The 15,409-nt window shown below is 44.7% G+C and overlaps 1 protein-coding gene across 4 annotated transcripts in view; it reads right to left on the bottom strand.

The window, feature by feature from the left end:
* The window catches only part of APPL2 (adaptor protein, phosphotyrosine interacting with PH domain and leucine zipper 2), a 50,453-nt gene extending 35,850 nt beyond the window's left edge, over positions 1-14,603 (bottom strand). For 2 of the 4 annotated variants that reach the window (XM_077914791.1, XM_077914792.1), the window contains exons 1-2: positions 14,425-14,602; positions 7,309-7,407 (exon numbers count right to left, since the gene is read on the bottom strand). In XM_077914791.1, coding sequence (XP_077770917.1) covers positions 7,309-7,407; positions 14,425-14,478 — 153 coding nt within the window. In that variant the 5' untranslated portion in view covers positions 14,479-14,602. Of the gene's footprint in view, positions 1-7,308; positions 7,408-14,424 lie in introns of all 4 variants that reach the window. The other 2 variants (XM_077914795.1, XM_077914794.1) reach the window with 2 other exon arrangements.
* Between the last annotated feature and the right edge of the window lie 806 nt (positions 14,604-15,409).

Below are 15,409 nucleotides of genomic sequence, written 5' to 3'. Positions count from 1 at the left end.
TCAAAATAAGAAGTGGGCTACTTGAATTCTTCTCTACCACTTTGTGGCAAACACTCCAATCATCATGGAAAAAGCTGCCAGAATGCAGAACCCTGGACTGTACCAGGCCAGGGGAGTGCTCGTGTGTCACCTGCACAAGGCCAACATGGGGACACGACAGTCAACAGCTGCTTTCCAAAACCACTGTACACAACTGGACACTCTGCCAGGTCTCTCCTGCAAATACCTTATGGAAATACTGTGTATTTTTAGACAGCTCTGATTTCAGGCTGCAAGATTCTGTTCTGCCAGTATGATCTCACTGGCGGCCTGTCACGGCCCTGAAAAGAAGTGAACTTCTGTACAGAGCACAGTCCATGAAAAATCTTCTGAGCTAGACCAACTTTAATCTTACTCATACTTAATCTATCATACACAGAGGTTCTATGAAATGTTTTGCCATCATCAGCCAATTAATCCACACCCAGTGAGGTCGGCACACACAATTATCTCTCCATCAAGGCTTGCAAAACTAGAGCTTGGGTGCAGAGTAAATATCAGTAATAGTGATCATGCAGGCAGCTGCTAACACTCAGTGAGTCTTTTCTAGGTACTTGATGGTACTGTTAAGTGGTTTTCATATATTATCATGCTCAATCTTTACAATGCTTCCATGGGGGTAAGGACTGTCCCAAGGAGACAAATGCTCAGAAGGGATAATAACTCTTTAAAATCACATCTAGTATCTGGCAAGGTAAAGACTTAATACAGATCTGCCAGACTCGAAACCTAAATGCCACGTTTTTAACTCTATGCCATTTCCAACCCAAAGTGCAAAACTGTTACCTGGCTGGTCCTCAGTGGGCAGGCCTCACTGGGCCTATGGATGGGAACATAAATCCCACACCTTTCTAGCTGTGGTTCAGCAACAGAAGTAGCCTAAAATTTAGACTCTAAATGGAGTTCCACAGGTAAGTTTTTTGTGACATTCTGGAACCACTCTCTGGCTATTATCTGTGCTCATTATTGATGCCTCATAAGAATCCTTTAAAAAGATAACCCAATGGAGTATTTACTGACAGCATCTCCTATATTAAATAGAATCTCCATGGCTCCTGCCAAGGGAGAAATACCAGTGGTCAGCAAACCTAAAAGAAGAACCAAGCTTTTAGCAAAGGAATATTTATCTTGGGGTGGCACAGAATGCTCATGGAACTGTAACAATCACCCCAAACCACCCAAAGGCCCCTGCTGGTGGCACATCTATGGTGAACAGTGATGGAGAGGCTGGGCTCAGGGTCAGAGGGAATCCACTGGGGTCAAAAACCACAATGTAGGCACTTGCTCCCACCCAGCAATGTTGCCTCAAGCCCAGTCGTGGAACATCTCGGTCAAACCACGTGCTTGCCACAGAGCCAGGGTCCAGGATCCCTCGAGCTGGGTCATGCACAGGAGTGGTGAGGGGTGCCCACTGTGTTGGGGGCTGGCCATGAGGGGTGCCTCCTGAGGATGTGGAAGCTACTCTGAAGGGAACACGGGGGCCCTGAGGAGCATGGGCAGGGGAGTGACAAGATCCACCAGGAGCAGAGGAAGGATCAAGACTGGCTGTGGTGAAGAGGAATAGAGAAGGAGGCATAGCAGGAGGGTCAGGAGGCCACCTGAAGAGGTAGAGCGAGGGAGGCAAACAGTCTGAGCCCGACGCCATAAGGGAGAAGGTGATGGAGGACTGTGAGGTATTCCTGAGGCAAGAACAGCAGCCCACAGGGAGTGAGGAAGGAGGAGCAAAATCCAAGAATAGACCACAGTGGCCCTAGCTGGGAAGCTGAGGACCCATGGGCATAGCACACAGTGGGGGTATGCTGGCACTGGCATTCAATGCAGATGTCCTGGCCCCAGTTCAGGCCTTTATTTGACACCTACGAGCCCTCAGCTCAGATGCTCAGAGCAGCCAGGCCTGGTGCGGGCCCTGGAGACAGTCTGCCCTCTGGGATGTCACAGTCCAGAGGGACAGGGAAACCGCACTCAATGCCCCAGAAGTGCTCAGGGCAACAAGTGCACACGGCCCTGGGCACTCTGGTACGCTTTGGCTGAGAAGGGAGGGAAGGAAGGGCAGGTGCCAGAGATGTAGCAGTGGCAAAGCAAAGTCCCAAGCCATGTAGAGAGCCTGGCATATTCTGGAACAGCCAAATGCGAGGCTAGAGTAGGCTGATACTCAGTTTGTGAAGCGCTTTGTGCACCTTGCTGAGGAGTTTGACCGCAATCGTCCAGGAGCCATGGAAGCGTGTGAAGATGAGGAGGGAAGGGAGGTTTTGCCGGAGGAGGGGCTGAAGCGGGGGACACCTCCCAAGGCAAGAAGACACACCAGGGGAGTGTACATTAGGTAAAAGCTGAACACTCATTCCCCACAACACCAACAGGCAAATGTCTGGAACAGAGACCCAGAGACAAGCACTAGAAATGGATTCTCAAATGGCCAGGCTGTCTGAACGGCTCTTACCCCCGGAAGCAAATAGAGATAAAGCCAAGGAGGATTCCAGGGCAATTTTGTAGAACACCAAGACTTAAGGGGCAGGAGGCAACAGGGTGCCAAGAAAAGAGAAAGATCTAGAAGGACGGGCAGAGCACTAGAAGGAGACTAGAAGGGACCTTGTCACAAAAACCAAGGCAAAACCGCTTCAGGTCATTAAAGAATCAGAGGCTGCTCAGGGCCCGAGGGAGAAGAGGCAGTGATTTAGGCACATGGCCACCCTGCGGAAAAGGGAAGAGGGAGGCCAGGCCCAGGTGGCTTGAGACGCAGGCATCAAACGTCCAGCAAGAAAGTGAGGAGAGCAAGTATAGACTGCTGCGTCAACAGTCAGGCTCAGAGGACTAAGCTTCTACTAAACCCAAATAACAGTCCCAGTGTAATGTGCCCTCTTAACTATGGTTATTACAAGTCTCAGATGATGATTAACACCCCTCGTGCCAGGAACTGATCTTAGCACTTCACAGGTCACTCTAATAACCTTCACAACAAACCAATGAGGCGGCCACGATTACAGCCTCTGTTACCTGATAAGGAAATTCAGGCAAACAAGTTACCCTCCCAACACCACACAGCAAGTGGCCAAGCCAACACTGGAACTCAGATGTGAGTTCAGGGTTACACACTTAACCCCTCTACCTAAGTGAAAGAGCCTCACCCAGAATCATCTTTCATGCCAATCTGAAGGCCTCCAAAGGCTTCATGAAGAAAAGCTGTAGGTCCTGCATGCAAAACAAGAGCAGGAATCCAGGTCTCTGTAGTGGTTTCCAGAAACTATTCAGGCTCTCTGCTCCCTCACACCTTAAGCTACATATGTATTTCTCCTCAGTCCCTGAAATATCAACCTCAATTTGACTGGCTCTCAGGACTATTAAAATGCACAGACTAAAACAGTTATGCATAAAAACTAATTCAACTAGGGAAGTTACTTTGGGATACAAAAAGGAATTGGCTCCCACCTCTGACATAGTGTGCCCCCATTTCTATAAGGGACACATTCCCAGACACTCAGTGGATGCCTGAAATTGGGGCTAGTGCTAAACTTTATATATACTGTTTTTTCCTACATACATAACCTATGATAAAGTTTAATTTATAAATTAGGCACAGGGAGAGATTCACAATAATAACAAAATGGAAAAATTACAACAGAGTTGACCCTTGACAACATGGGTTTGAACTGTGCAGGTCAACTTACATGCGAATTTTTTTCTGTAAATACATACAGCACCATAAATGTATTTTTTCTTCCTTGTGATTTTCTTAGTAACACTTTTCCTCTAGCTTATTTTATTCTAAGAATACAGTATATCATATATACAACATACAAAATATGTGTTGATCAACTCTTTATGTTACTGGAAGGCTCCTAGTTACGCTTTGGGGAAATTAAAAGTTGTGTGAGGATTTTTCAATTGTGGGGGTCAGTGCCCCAACTCCTGCACTGTTCAAGGGTCAATTGTATACTGTAATAAAAGCTATATGAATGTGGTCTCTTTCTCAAATACCTCATTGTGCTGAACTCACCCTCCTTGTGATGGTGTGAGGTAAGATGCCTACATGGTGAGATGAAGTAAGATGAATGAGGTAGCACCAGGCTACTCCTGAGCTTCTGATGATACGTCAGGAGGAGGAGCACCTGCTTCTAGACCACAGTTGACCACAGTAGGTAATGGAAAGATCAGAAACTGAACCCAGTTAAAGGGGGAACTGTTGTGCTACAGGGCTGTTTGGCTGTCCTATGGTTGGGATTGTTCTATAGTGACAAGAACAACCTCTGAAAGCTCCTACTTCCTTTGCCTCTGCTGCCATGCCACTTCTAGAGGCCAGTATGTCAAAAGAGTAGTGCATAGCGGTTCAGAGTGAGAGTGCAGGCCTTGGAGTCAAAGACCTGAGTGCAAATTCTAGGTCTGCCACTGTGACTTTAGGCAAATTATATAACCTGAGTCTTAGTTTACTGATCTGCAAACACATGCTATAGCAATACCACTCCTTTCTTGTGAGAACTAAATGAGATTCTACAAAGGAGATGCTGAAAAATCACGGACTATCGCTTCAATCTAGCACTTAAATCAAATAAAATTTAAAATTTCCCCCAAACCAGCTACAATCAGCAAAAAACGCTCACAGAACTTTCTTCCAGTTTTCCTCACTCTTCCTCTTTCTAAAACTGAGGTCCAATGGCATTCGCCCTATCAGAATACAGAAATTTATCATGTGGTCTGATTCAAAGTACCTCTTATGAACATTTATCATCTATCACCAGCATAAATCTGGTTTTTAAAATATAATGCAAAAACATCTAAGTACCTGTATTTTTAAAAATGAAATTATAAGACCCTATTAATTGAATTCAACATGTCTAGGGGCAAAATATTTAAGGAATAATGTTAAATAAATCAAGAAAACATATCTTAGGGGGAAAAAAGTTGAATGAAAACATTGATAAGTATTACTACATATACATATATATACCCACACACCCACACATACATGTGTATAAATAAATTGACCAAAGAAGAGTCAAGAAAGGTTTCTTTTTTTTTAATTACAAAGAAACAAAACAAGATACCTAAGCCTTGAAATAAACCTGAACACCAACTGACCCTGACGGAACTGATCTGGATGCCGCTGGCCACTGCTCGAATGTGTCGCTGAGCTTGGCAGCACTAACTGGCCCTTCCCGCCAGCTTCTGCTGCAGGAAATGCCGAGGCAGGAGGAAGGGTTTCTAGCCAGTAGAGAACCCACGTGATGATCATGTGGTGTGAATTAAAAGCCGGTTTACAGACTCTTGGAATTCACGACCCACTTAATTTTGGCAAAATGTAGTTTTCTGGCTCAAAAGAAAAAAATACGCATAAGAAAGCATTTGGATATCTCCAAGTAAATGATTCTGACAGACGTGGAGAGGCAGAACAGAAGCTCTTGGGAGTAACAGAGACACTGTCCCTTAAGTTGTGGGGCTCCCAAACCTTAAACAGGAGATGATAATATTCAACTTACTGAATAGCAAGTTCAGGCCCAAGTCCAGTGGAAAAAAATTTCTATTTTCTTAAATTTTGAGTATGTAGGGAAAAATATAAAAACATACTATATAAATAAATAGGGTTTTAAAAAATCAACATAGTATGTCCCCAGTTTCTGAATGTCTTACCAAAACAAGTACAATCACACATGAGCACATGATTTGTTTGGGTTTTAAAATCAGTTCCAAGTAAGTTATATTTGCATAATATAGTATAGATTGCAAATCAGTATCTCCAGCCTGAACTCTAGATCTGAATTTTCAACAAGCTGTCTTTCTCCACTTTTGATGTCCCACAGACATCTCAAAATCAGCCTTTCAAGAAAGAATTCAGATTGGCATCCTTGCCATTACACAGACATACATTCACACCATCCATATCTTCCTATGTGCTCCCGACTACTCACCCTGTTGTTCAAGTCAAAGACCTGGACATCATTCTTGACTTATCCTTCACATACGTGCCCTTCACATCCATTTAGTCACCAATCTGCCTCCCGAACACCTCTGAAATTCATCCACTTCTCTCCATTTCTATTGCTACTTCCAAGGCTGCCCCAAACTTCATAGCTGACAATTTGGGCTTCAGCTTTGGGCTGACCTGCTCTGCCTTGTATTAATGGGGTGGACTTGGACAAGTTACTTGTCACTGGAATCCTTAAGTCTCCTAACCTACAAAATGAGGATAATGACAACAATGCCCACCTCAGAGTTGCTGGGTAATTTAAATGAAGCGATCCATGTAAAAGTTGTGAAATCATCCCCAAAAGCTATGAAATATTCAATTAATCTCGACTGTCACAATCATCTTCTCTTTGGGTGCTATGCACAATTCCTCTGGGTGAGGCGACCTCCTCTCCTAGTGGCATTAACACTCTTAGATAAATGTTTTCTCTGTCTCCTCACCTAAACATGAGCTCTCTAATGGCAAGGACTGAGTCCTCTTCCCATATATAATATGAATGAATGACTAATAAGACAATGATAATAATGAATGATCATATATGAATGTTAAGAGCTATATAATAAGAAATGACTACACAAAATTATTAGTACATATTACACACTGAATGTATTTCTCTAGAGATCATCAATGAGAAAAAGAAACATTAATGCATACAGGTTTAAGTCAGCAAGGAATCGATAATCAAAGGCTCAGCTACCATAATATTCTGACATGCAACATAATGAATTTTAAATAAGTTCTAAGTTTTCCCTTAGAAAATAACATATACAGGCACTTCTCGATCTTAAGAAGATTCACTTTTGCTACTCAGCAATTTATTTTCCATTATTTGGCAAGTCAGAGATACTTGTTCCTCAAAACAAAGAAGTCACTCGATAGTTTCAGAAGTGTGACCCAACCCTTTTTAGAGGAAGCATGTGGAAAACCCTCTCTACCCGCCTGCCCTGACGTCTAAGGCTCCCATTTATGAGAAAGACAAAGAGGATACTGACCCCGGTCATTCACAAGTAGGAAGAGGAGATTCAAATGTTTCCCTCTGGGGCCGAATTTTTTAAAAAATTAAAACCAGGGATGTGCTCCTTCTCTACTGGTTTTACTGGTTACAGGAAAACTGCCCTCTTTCTTAAGCAGTGAAAACAGATTGTCCTTAGTGTTTTTCATGTGAACAGAAGTGAGGAAAACAATTCTGATTTTATTTCCAAATTTTAAACGGTATTGTTCTGACTCAAATTTCTCAGCCTCTTGAGAGAAGTTCAAGATGAAACCAGGGGCCCCTACTCTACTAGTCCTCAGGTGAGGGCACAGCAGGATACCTGGGCTCCATAGACACGCTGCATCGCCTGGAGCAACTGGTTGGTATAATCCGTGAGTGTGCCAGCATCTTCTTCAAATACACTCAGTAAAGAGCGAGTCTACAAGAAAAGAAGAAAGGAAGTTAATTTTATCTCTAAGAGGAAAAGTTACAAAGGAGGTAGAACAAACGAATGAATGAATGAACGCTCCTCTCTGAAATGGGGAGGGAAGGTGCCTCTTCTCTGGCTTTATTCTTTTACTGAGAATACTAGTAAGAGTTGATTTCTGGAGCTTTAATTTAGAACTACTTTTCTAATCCTTCAGACTACAACACAGGGGCAAGCTGAATGCAATTTATTTGAGTGTTGGGGCCAGAGAAGGAAAGCCAATTTTTAAAAAGTTAAGACTCAAGGGCTAATATCTGCTTGGACTCAGCCCCTACCTAAGCACCAGGAGAGTCCATCTAACTGGGGAAAAAAAAGGGGGAGTTAAAAAGGCAGCCTCTCCTTTCCAGCCCATAAACTGAACACAACACCAGGCCTGTGTGTTTACCTGGGGTGTGGACGCCCAGCAGTGCATCACCCCAACAGCTAACCATCTGTCTGGTTTTCTGCAATCTTAGACATCTTGCAGGAGTGCGTCATTCTTTCCACTTAAAATGCTACAGTCAATTTCCATGTCTTTCATCATCTTTTATTCAAATGATTTTAAACTTGCAGCCAGGAAATTTCATGCACCCCAGGTCCCCCAGCAGCAGATCCGAGCACAAAACTGAAACAGTAGTTTAACAAAAATGGGAGCTCAGTTCCTTCAGGAAGGCTAACTACACAGTGCCCTGAAGCAGCTGAGCAATGTCATTAAATGGAAGGCAGTTCCTATTACTCTTGGGCACAGAGCCTGACACCGTTGAACACTGAAGAAATATTTACAGGACGCCTGGGCAACTCAGCTGGTTAAACGTCTGCCTTCAGCTCAGGCCATGATCCCAGGGTCCTGGGATGGAGCCCTGCATTGGGCTCTCTGCTCAGAAGAGTCTGCTTCTCCCTCTTCCTCTGCTTGCTGCTCCCCCTACTTGTGTGCACACGTGCACTCTCTCTTAAAAAAGTTGTTTTTACATATGAGATGGAGTCAAAATAAGTATCAACGTGTCACATAAGTGACCATTATCTACTGAAGAGACTTTACTGAATGTGTCAGTACAGTGGAAATTTAAAATATTATGTCAGCAGCACCAGGTGGCTCAGTCAGTTGAGCGTCAGTTAAGTGATCATCAGGGTCATGATCCTGGGGTCCTGGGATCAAGTCCCACATCAGGCTCCCTGCCCAGTGGGGAGCCGCATCAGGCTCCCTGCCCAGTGGGGAGCCTGCTTCTCCCTTTCCTTCTGCCTACTGCTCTACTTGTGCTGTCTCTCTCAATCTGTGTTAAATAAATAAATAAAATCTTTAAAAAATAATAATAAATAATATAATATTATGTCAGTGATAATGGGATCTCTAAAAATAACCCCTTAGGCACAAAATGGACAGTAAGTTACAGAAAAGCTTTTAATAAAATGGTATCAAAGCACTTTACAAAGAACAATCTATTAAGGCTCATTATTTCCCTGTAAATGAATTTCAACTCCTTCTTTCTCTCAGGTAAGAGAGTGGTGATTGACCTCAAAGCACCCTCAGTCACCTGGGTATTTAGATCGTTTTCTATCCTGTATTTTGTTCCCCAAACTCCAATGATGCATTTTGCAGCAGGACACAATTGTCCTGGCTTTGCCTGAGGCCCTGGAAACTAAAACTACCTTCTCTGAGATCAATGTACTCCCTTCAGTATCAATCCTTATCAACAGAGGGACCAGATGCAATGAATACAGAAAATGTACAGCAGGTTTTTAAGAAGCTCTCAATGACAACCCATATCAGAGCTCACACACTATGTAACTCTTGTGCCGGAGTAGAATTCTTCAAACCTTCTAAAATTAAAAACAATGGAACAAAACACATTTTACCAAACAAGGTTCATCATTAGTATGCATATACACTTTGACTTTTTTCTGTTCTATTCCAGTCTCTTCCATCTGTAAACATACATCATGATTGTGTTCCACTGGCTCTCACAATCAATGCATGGATGTCAACCAGTACATGAAAAGCGTTGGTTCAGAACTCTTCATTCTATCTTTTTAAAATGTATTTTTTATTTTGGAAAAAAAAAAAGATTGTATTCATTCATTGATGTATGCATTTCTGCCCTCATCCAGGATCTGCCGAAACACTGTGCTGGAAACTGTGTTTCAGAGGTGATTAGAACCGACTGTGTTCTTCAGGAGCTTAGAGCCTGCTGCACCTCTCAAAGTATTCGGGATCCCCCTGGTACCATGTCAGTCCTGGGTCCAAATTCAGCCTCTAACACTAATTTGCAGAGTTCCTGAGATAATGAATATATATAAAGTGTCTGACAGTGTGTGACATATGGCAATAGCAGATGATATGAACTTGAATTGATTGCTTGCTACAGGCTGTACGCTAAGGGCTTTCCATGTAATTTCATTATTTCTAAGTGATATCTGAATTTATTGAAGATATAGAGAGAGCAGATATGGATGGAGCATCTGGGAGAGACTTGGAAAGGAAAGGAGCATGAGTCTCTATGATTGCATTTTAACACCACAGCAGTATTTATCTATACAGTTATCTATAAATGTTATTAGTAAAGGACCTTTTTTGTCTCTTTGTATTTATGGTGTCAATGCTGTAGGGGCTCACTCACGTTTATATGATTCTGGCATCTTTCTTTGCTATAACCAACATGTCTAGGAAAACGAGAAGGAAAGAATGATACAACTAGATTGAGGACATTTAATTTTTCTAAATACTACTGATAACTGTCCAGTCAAGTCCTACTTATTGTTTTTAAAACTCTTGGAAATAAAATAGAATGGAAAATGAGAAGATGAAAGAGAAGCTTTGTCGAATGTTCTCCACAAAGAGAAGAGACAGAAAACAAAAACTCCCATTTACTCTGTACCTCCTGCATCTGAGACATAGTGCTCAACACTAAATACTTGCTACTTCATTTAATCCTTCCAACAACTTTATGAGGCAGATACCATGGATATTTAACCCTACTTTACAGATAATAAAACTGAGGTTCAGCAAGGTTAAGAAACTTGCTCAACCTCCCATTGCTGGGAAGCAATCCAGCTGGGATGTCCATCCAGGTTTGACCAGGATCATTGGCCACACTTCACTGGCCACTGCAGGAGGCTGCACCTGTCACCCAGCTGGCTGAGCTTCAACGGGCGTGCTCTGTGGTCCACAGCCCAAGTCCTGCCTGGAGCTGGCTTCTCTTTGGTCATCCTACCGTCATGCTCTCACCTATAATAACTGCCAAATTTATATCACAAGTGTTTTGTTTTGTTTCCTTATACTCTGGACATGTATGTTTACCATGACCCCTATTAGCCCTGGCAAGAAAAATCCAATCTTTCTAACTAGGCTACAATCACTACTGAAAAAACATCCTGCTATCTTAGGCACTGTTCTGATTTCCACATTATCAGCTCTATACCTGCTTAAATTTATATCTGGAACAACAGGAATATTCTACAACTGGAACATACAGAAGGAGACAAAGGGGCAGCCGAATGTACACCAGACATTAGACTCTACAGAAAAGTCCAAAAGACCCTGATGCATATCACTTATAAAGATAATAACAGCAATCGTTTATGGAATTACCATGACACACAGGCATGAAGACACTTTACACACCTTATTCATTCTTCAGGACAATTCCATTAAATAACTATCTTTACGCCGAGCCAGAAAAACCAAATGCCCTAAGGATATAGCCTCAGCTCCACAGCATCCCTCCATCGTAAAGAATCTAAGTATTACCTAATAAAATAGTTCTTAGACATTTTTTGTTCTCCAGAATAGCATCTGATTATATAATGGCATAATTTTAATAACTCTGATTATAAAACATACACATTATTCTCCACAATGAAGACATAACCACCAGGTTGTTTTGAGGCATCTTGCTTGAGTCTAGAAAGCCTGGTTTGGTCAGGGAGGGCTGCTCCCAGTTGGACCACTGGTTGCATAATCTCAGAACTAAGTCTTAAGTTTCCCTGTGCTTCAGTTATTCCAACTGCAAAGGAAACAAACAAACAAAAATCAAGAAAACAGCAAGCAATAGCGCCTCACCTTATCTTTGGTCTTCACCTTATCTCAAAAGCGTACTACTTACACAAAAGAGAATAAGCCCCTGAAGGAATCTACGCTGCAGCTGCTCAAAGCTGCATTTGTGTTCTTATCAGAGCGCATTCACACAGTACTGGCGCTGCTTTCCTTATCTGTCTCCCAGTACAGACTGTGCACCATGGAGGGCAGGCACTCTTACCTTGTCACTATATTCCCAGCATCTAGTAGCGCCAGACAAGGAGCAGAAGCTCACAAACAGCAACAGAGACAAGTATCTCTGTCTCCAAAATATTCTGCTTCTCACGTATTAGATATAACCAGAAATAATATGTGTATGCACAGACTAGTCTTCGACACACCATGCAGTACTAAAAAGGATGAAATGAATAGATGTGTCTAAGGGCGGTCAACTGCTATTCAGTTCTTCTTGGGTCATTGAGTTCAATTACAAAAGCTTTTGTGTTCACTTAATGAATCATGTGCAGGTTGCTGCAGCAACCCTCATAACTACTCTTCATAAAACTAGAAGAAACAAACAATAGATGGTTTCTTAGGATCTTTTCCTTTCAGTGAAACATTTTAGGTCCCCAATGATAGAAGGGTCAGGTGCCAGGTAGCTGGGCCAACTTGAACAAAATAGGCAGACTGCCTGGGTTCCAATCCTGGCTCTGCCACTGTCTGGTGTATAATCTTGGGCTGGCTATTTAACTTCTCTGCTTCTTGGTAATTTTAATAGGAGACCTACTTCAAAAGATTGATGGGAATATTAGGTGAGCTAATACAGGTAAAGGATTTAGAATAATGCCTGGTACATAAAATGCATGTGTGATATAAGTGTTTGCTGTTGTTTTTATTCTGTACACATAAAAGGAATTAGATCTGCTTTTCTCCACTTCCTAATCTATGAGTCTCCTCAGGAATAAGGCCGCTTTAGGCACACCCCCCATATAAGACTGCTAAATAAACACGTTCTGATGATTATCAAAGAACTTCTTGAAAGTTAGCTTCCTCTGAACAACCTATGAAAAATCCTAGTAGAGTGACACCAAGTCCCAAAAGCAGTAACAAATTCCCTACATTAAGAGGAACATTATACAGGAATGGCAATGCCACTAAACTTCCTCTTCCACTTATGAGCTCAAAGTTATAAATCATGCAATATGATAGAATTTTAAGCTTTTAAAGCTCCTTATAAATCACCTGTTCCACATCCCTCATTCTGTAAATGAGAAAACTGAGTCAGCCACAGAATGAGAATAAGCGACTTGCCCCAATGACATGGTAAGTTAGTGACAGAGCAAGAATTAGGATGCAGTTTTCCTGACTTGTTTGCCAGTCCTCTGCTTCCTCCCAGCTGAGAAAACCCTGCAAAGCACTCAGAAAAATGGTACATATGCACTTATATGAGAGTCAGAAATGCAGAATGTGACCTATCAGCGAGGGCAGCATAGAAGAATCAGTGTTTTCTCTCTGACCTGGCTCGGCCAACACCACGATCAGTTAGGAAAGCAATATATCTGCACTTTTGGACTGTAAAGCAAACGGAAATCCTCGTTCAAAATGTTATCGTTAGAAGTTCTACATTATTATCTTCATATCTCACATAATGTGTGAGGTACAGACAAAAAGACTTCTCCAAAGGGCTTCGGTCCCATTAAAATGCCACAAGTTTAGAGCCTTCAAAGAGGTCTTTAAAAAGTCGATCAGACCAGCGGATGCCAATTAGAAAAAGAAAAAAAAAAAAGTCACAGCTTGCTCAAGTTTCTTACTTGCCTACCTAAGATCACAAAGAAATGGGCACAAGGCAACGAAGCACACAGTGCTCTGACACTTATTCTGAACCGGCAAGATGCAAAGTGAGTGTAGGTAAGTCCATCAAAAAATCATCCTGGGTGCACCTGGGTGGCTCAGCTGGTTAAGAGTCTGCCTTTGGCTCAGGTCATGATCTTGGTGTCCTGGGATCCAGACCCCTCCCGCTCCCTGCCCGGCGGGAGTCAGCTTCTCCCTCTGCCACTCCCCCCTACTCTGCTCTTCTCTCCAGGTCAGACACATACATAAAATCTTAAAGAAAATAAAATACATTCCTCCCGGGAGTGCAATTTGCTAAGAAAAAGGAACCGAATAGAGATGGAAAACAGGTTAATCTCATTTGAATTTCTGAAGAGTTGAGACATCGCGGGCTAAAAAGACTTATGAATAACCCAGGGATACAGAACCAGGAGAGCTGATAGGAAGCCAAAGCCGGGGAAATGCTAATGGCGAACAGAAGTTCCCTGAAGAGAAGGGCATTGAATTATGAACTAATGTCATTCAGCACTCATCCGCTACATTTACACGGCAGCTCTCATCTGCAGAGCTCGAAGGACTTAACTTTGGTCTCGCTAGTGAAATCCCTCCGTGCGACAGCGGGGCAGGTGCTGTCATATTCTCTTGACAAAACAGGAAAAGCGTGCGGAAGGGTCCCGCTGGGAAAGAGCTGGGCTCTCTGCCTCCCATCTTGGCCCTAAACCCACTAGGACCCATCGCATCAGTAGCAGCAGTAATAATACTAACGATGACAACTTCTATACAGGACGGTGCCCGCCAACAACTTTACTGGCATCCTGACAACTCCATGAGGCGGGTACAATTATTGTCCCCGGGTTACCGATGACAAAACTGCGGCACACAAAGGTCATTTGTCCGAGGCACTCAGCGGAGCGGTGGAGCCGGAGTTTAGGCCGGGCAGCGTCAGTGTCGGCTGGTCCGAAGGGGGTCACGGCACAAAGACTCGGGCGGCGGAGGGCTTTCTCGGGTTCTCTAGCCCCGCCTGAGGGGTGCCCCCTCCCGGCCCCCGGGCGGCCCCCTGCGTGCTCCCGGCCTCCACCCCCGGGCTCGAGGGGCCGCCCCGGCCTCCAGTCCCCGCCGGGCGAGAGCACCGGGGCGGCGGGAGGTACCTGGGGGCTGTCCTGCAGCGCCTCCTCCAGCAGCAGCTTGTCCACGGCGGGCATGGCGGCGCGGGGCCGGACAGAAGGACGGAGTGCGGGACGCGCGGCCGCCAAGGGTGCTCCGGAATGAAGCTACGAGGCACACTCTCCGTGCCTGCCGCGGCCCCGCGCGCGCCCACGCCTGGCCAGAGGCCGCCTCCCGCGCCCCGGCCCGCCCCCGGCCCGCCCCCGGCCCGCCCCCTCCCCGCCCAGCCCTCCGCGGAGCCGGATCAACAGGAAGTGTGGCGAGCGCGCGGCCGCGCCGCCGGAAGTGTGGCGGCCTCGCTTCCGCCGCGCCGCGCCGCGCCTCGCGGGACCCGGCCGAGCCTAGCGCCGGCCTCGCGGTTCAGGGGTCGCGGGAGGTGTCAAGGTGTTCAGCGACGTAGTCGGGTGCGTGGCGCTGGTCGCGGCTTATTAAAGCCCCAAACGGGGAACTCGAGGGCGGAACGATAAGGTTTTATCTACTTGGCACCTACTCGGGAGACTTTCGATTGGAAGGACTTAGGGGCGAACAGGTGTTTGCCGCTGTGACCCTCGCCACTTCCTGAACGGGAGGGAAGAGCCGGCACTTGCCACACCACCTTTTCTAGATAAATCCCAGTGCCCCGTGACCGCTCGCAGCGCAGAGGTCACCTAATTGTAGAGGAGGAAAAATAAAAAAGGATAGTTGAATCACCTGCGTGCGCCGTTCTTCCGATGTAGGCATGGTGGAAACCAGAGCTCTAGGATTGGAGCGGTAGAATCGGACCTCGTCCTCAGGGTTGCCTGTGTTTTCTCATTTGGAAAATTGATCAAGCTGCTGTTTAGAGCTGGAAGGCATCCATCATCTAGTTCAGTTGTTCTCATTTAGAGGTAAGAAAACGGCCCCCAGAGTGAGGGACTTGGTCAGGGTCACACAAGGAAAGGTGGAGGAAGAGGAGGGAGGAGGGGGGAGCCCTGGGGGAGTACCTGCAAA

This window comes from Canis aureus, chromosome 11 (genome assembly GCF_053574225.1).
Source record: "Canis aureus isolate CA01 chromosome 11, VMU_Caureus_v.1.0, whole genome shotgun sequence".
Lineage (NCBI taxonomy): Eukaryota > Metazoa > Chordata > Mammalia > Carnivora > Canidae > Canis > Canis aureus.
Note: the sequence above shows the minus strand (reverse complement) of the source record. Positions and strands in the feature narration are given on the sequence as shown.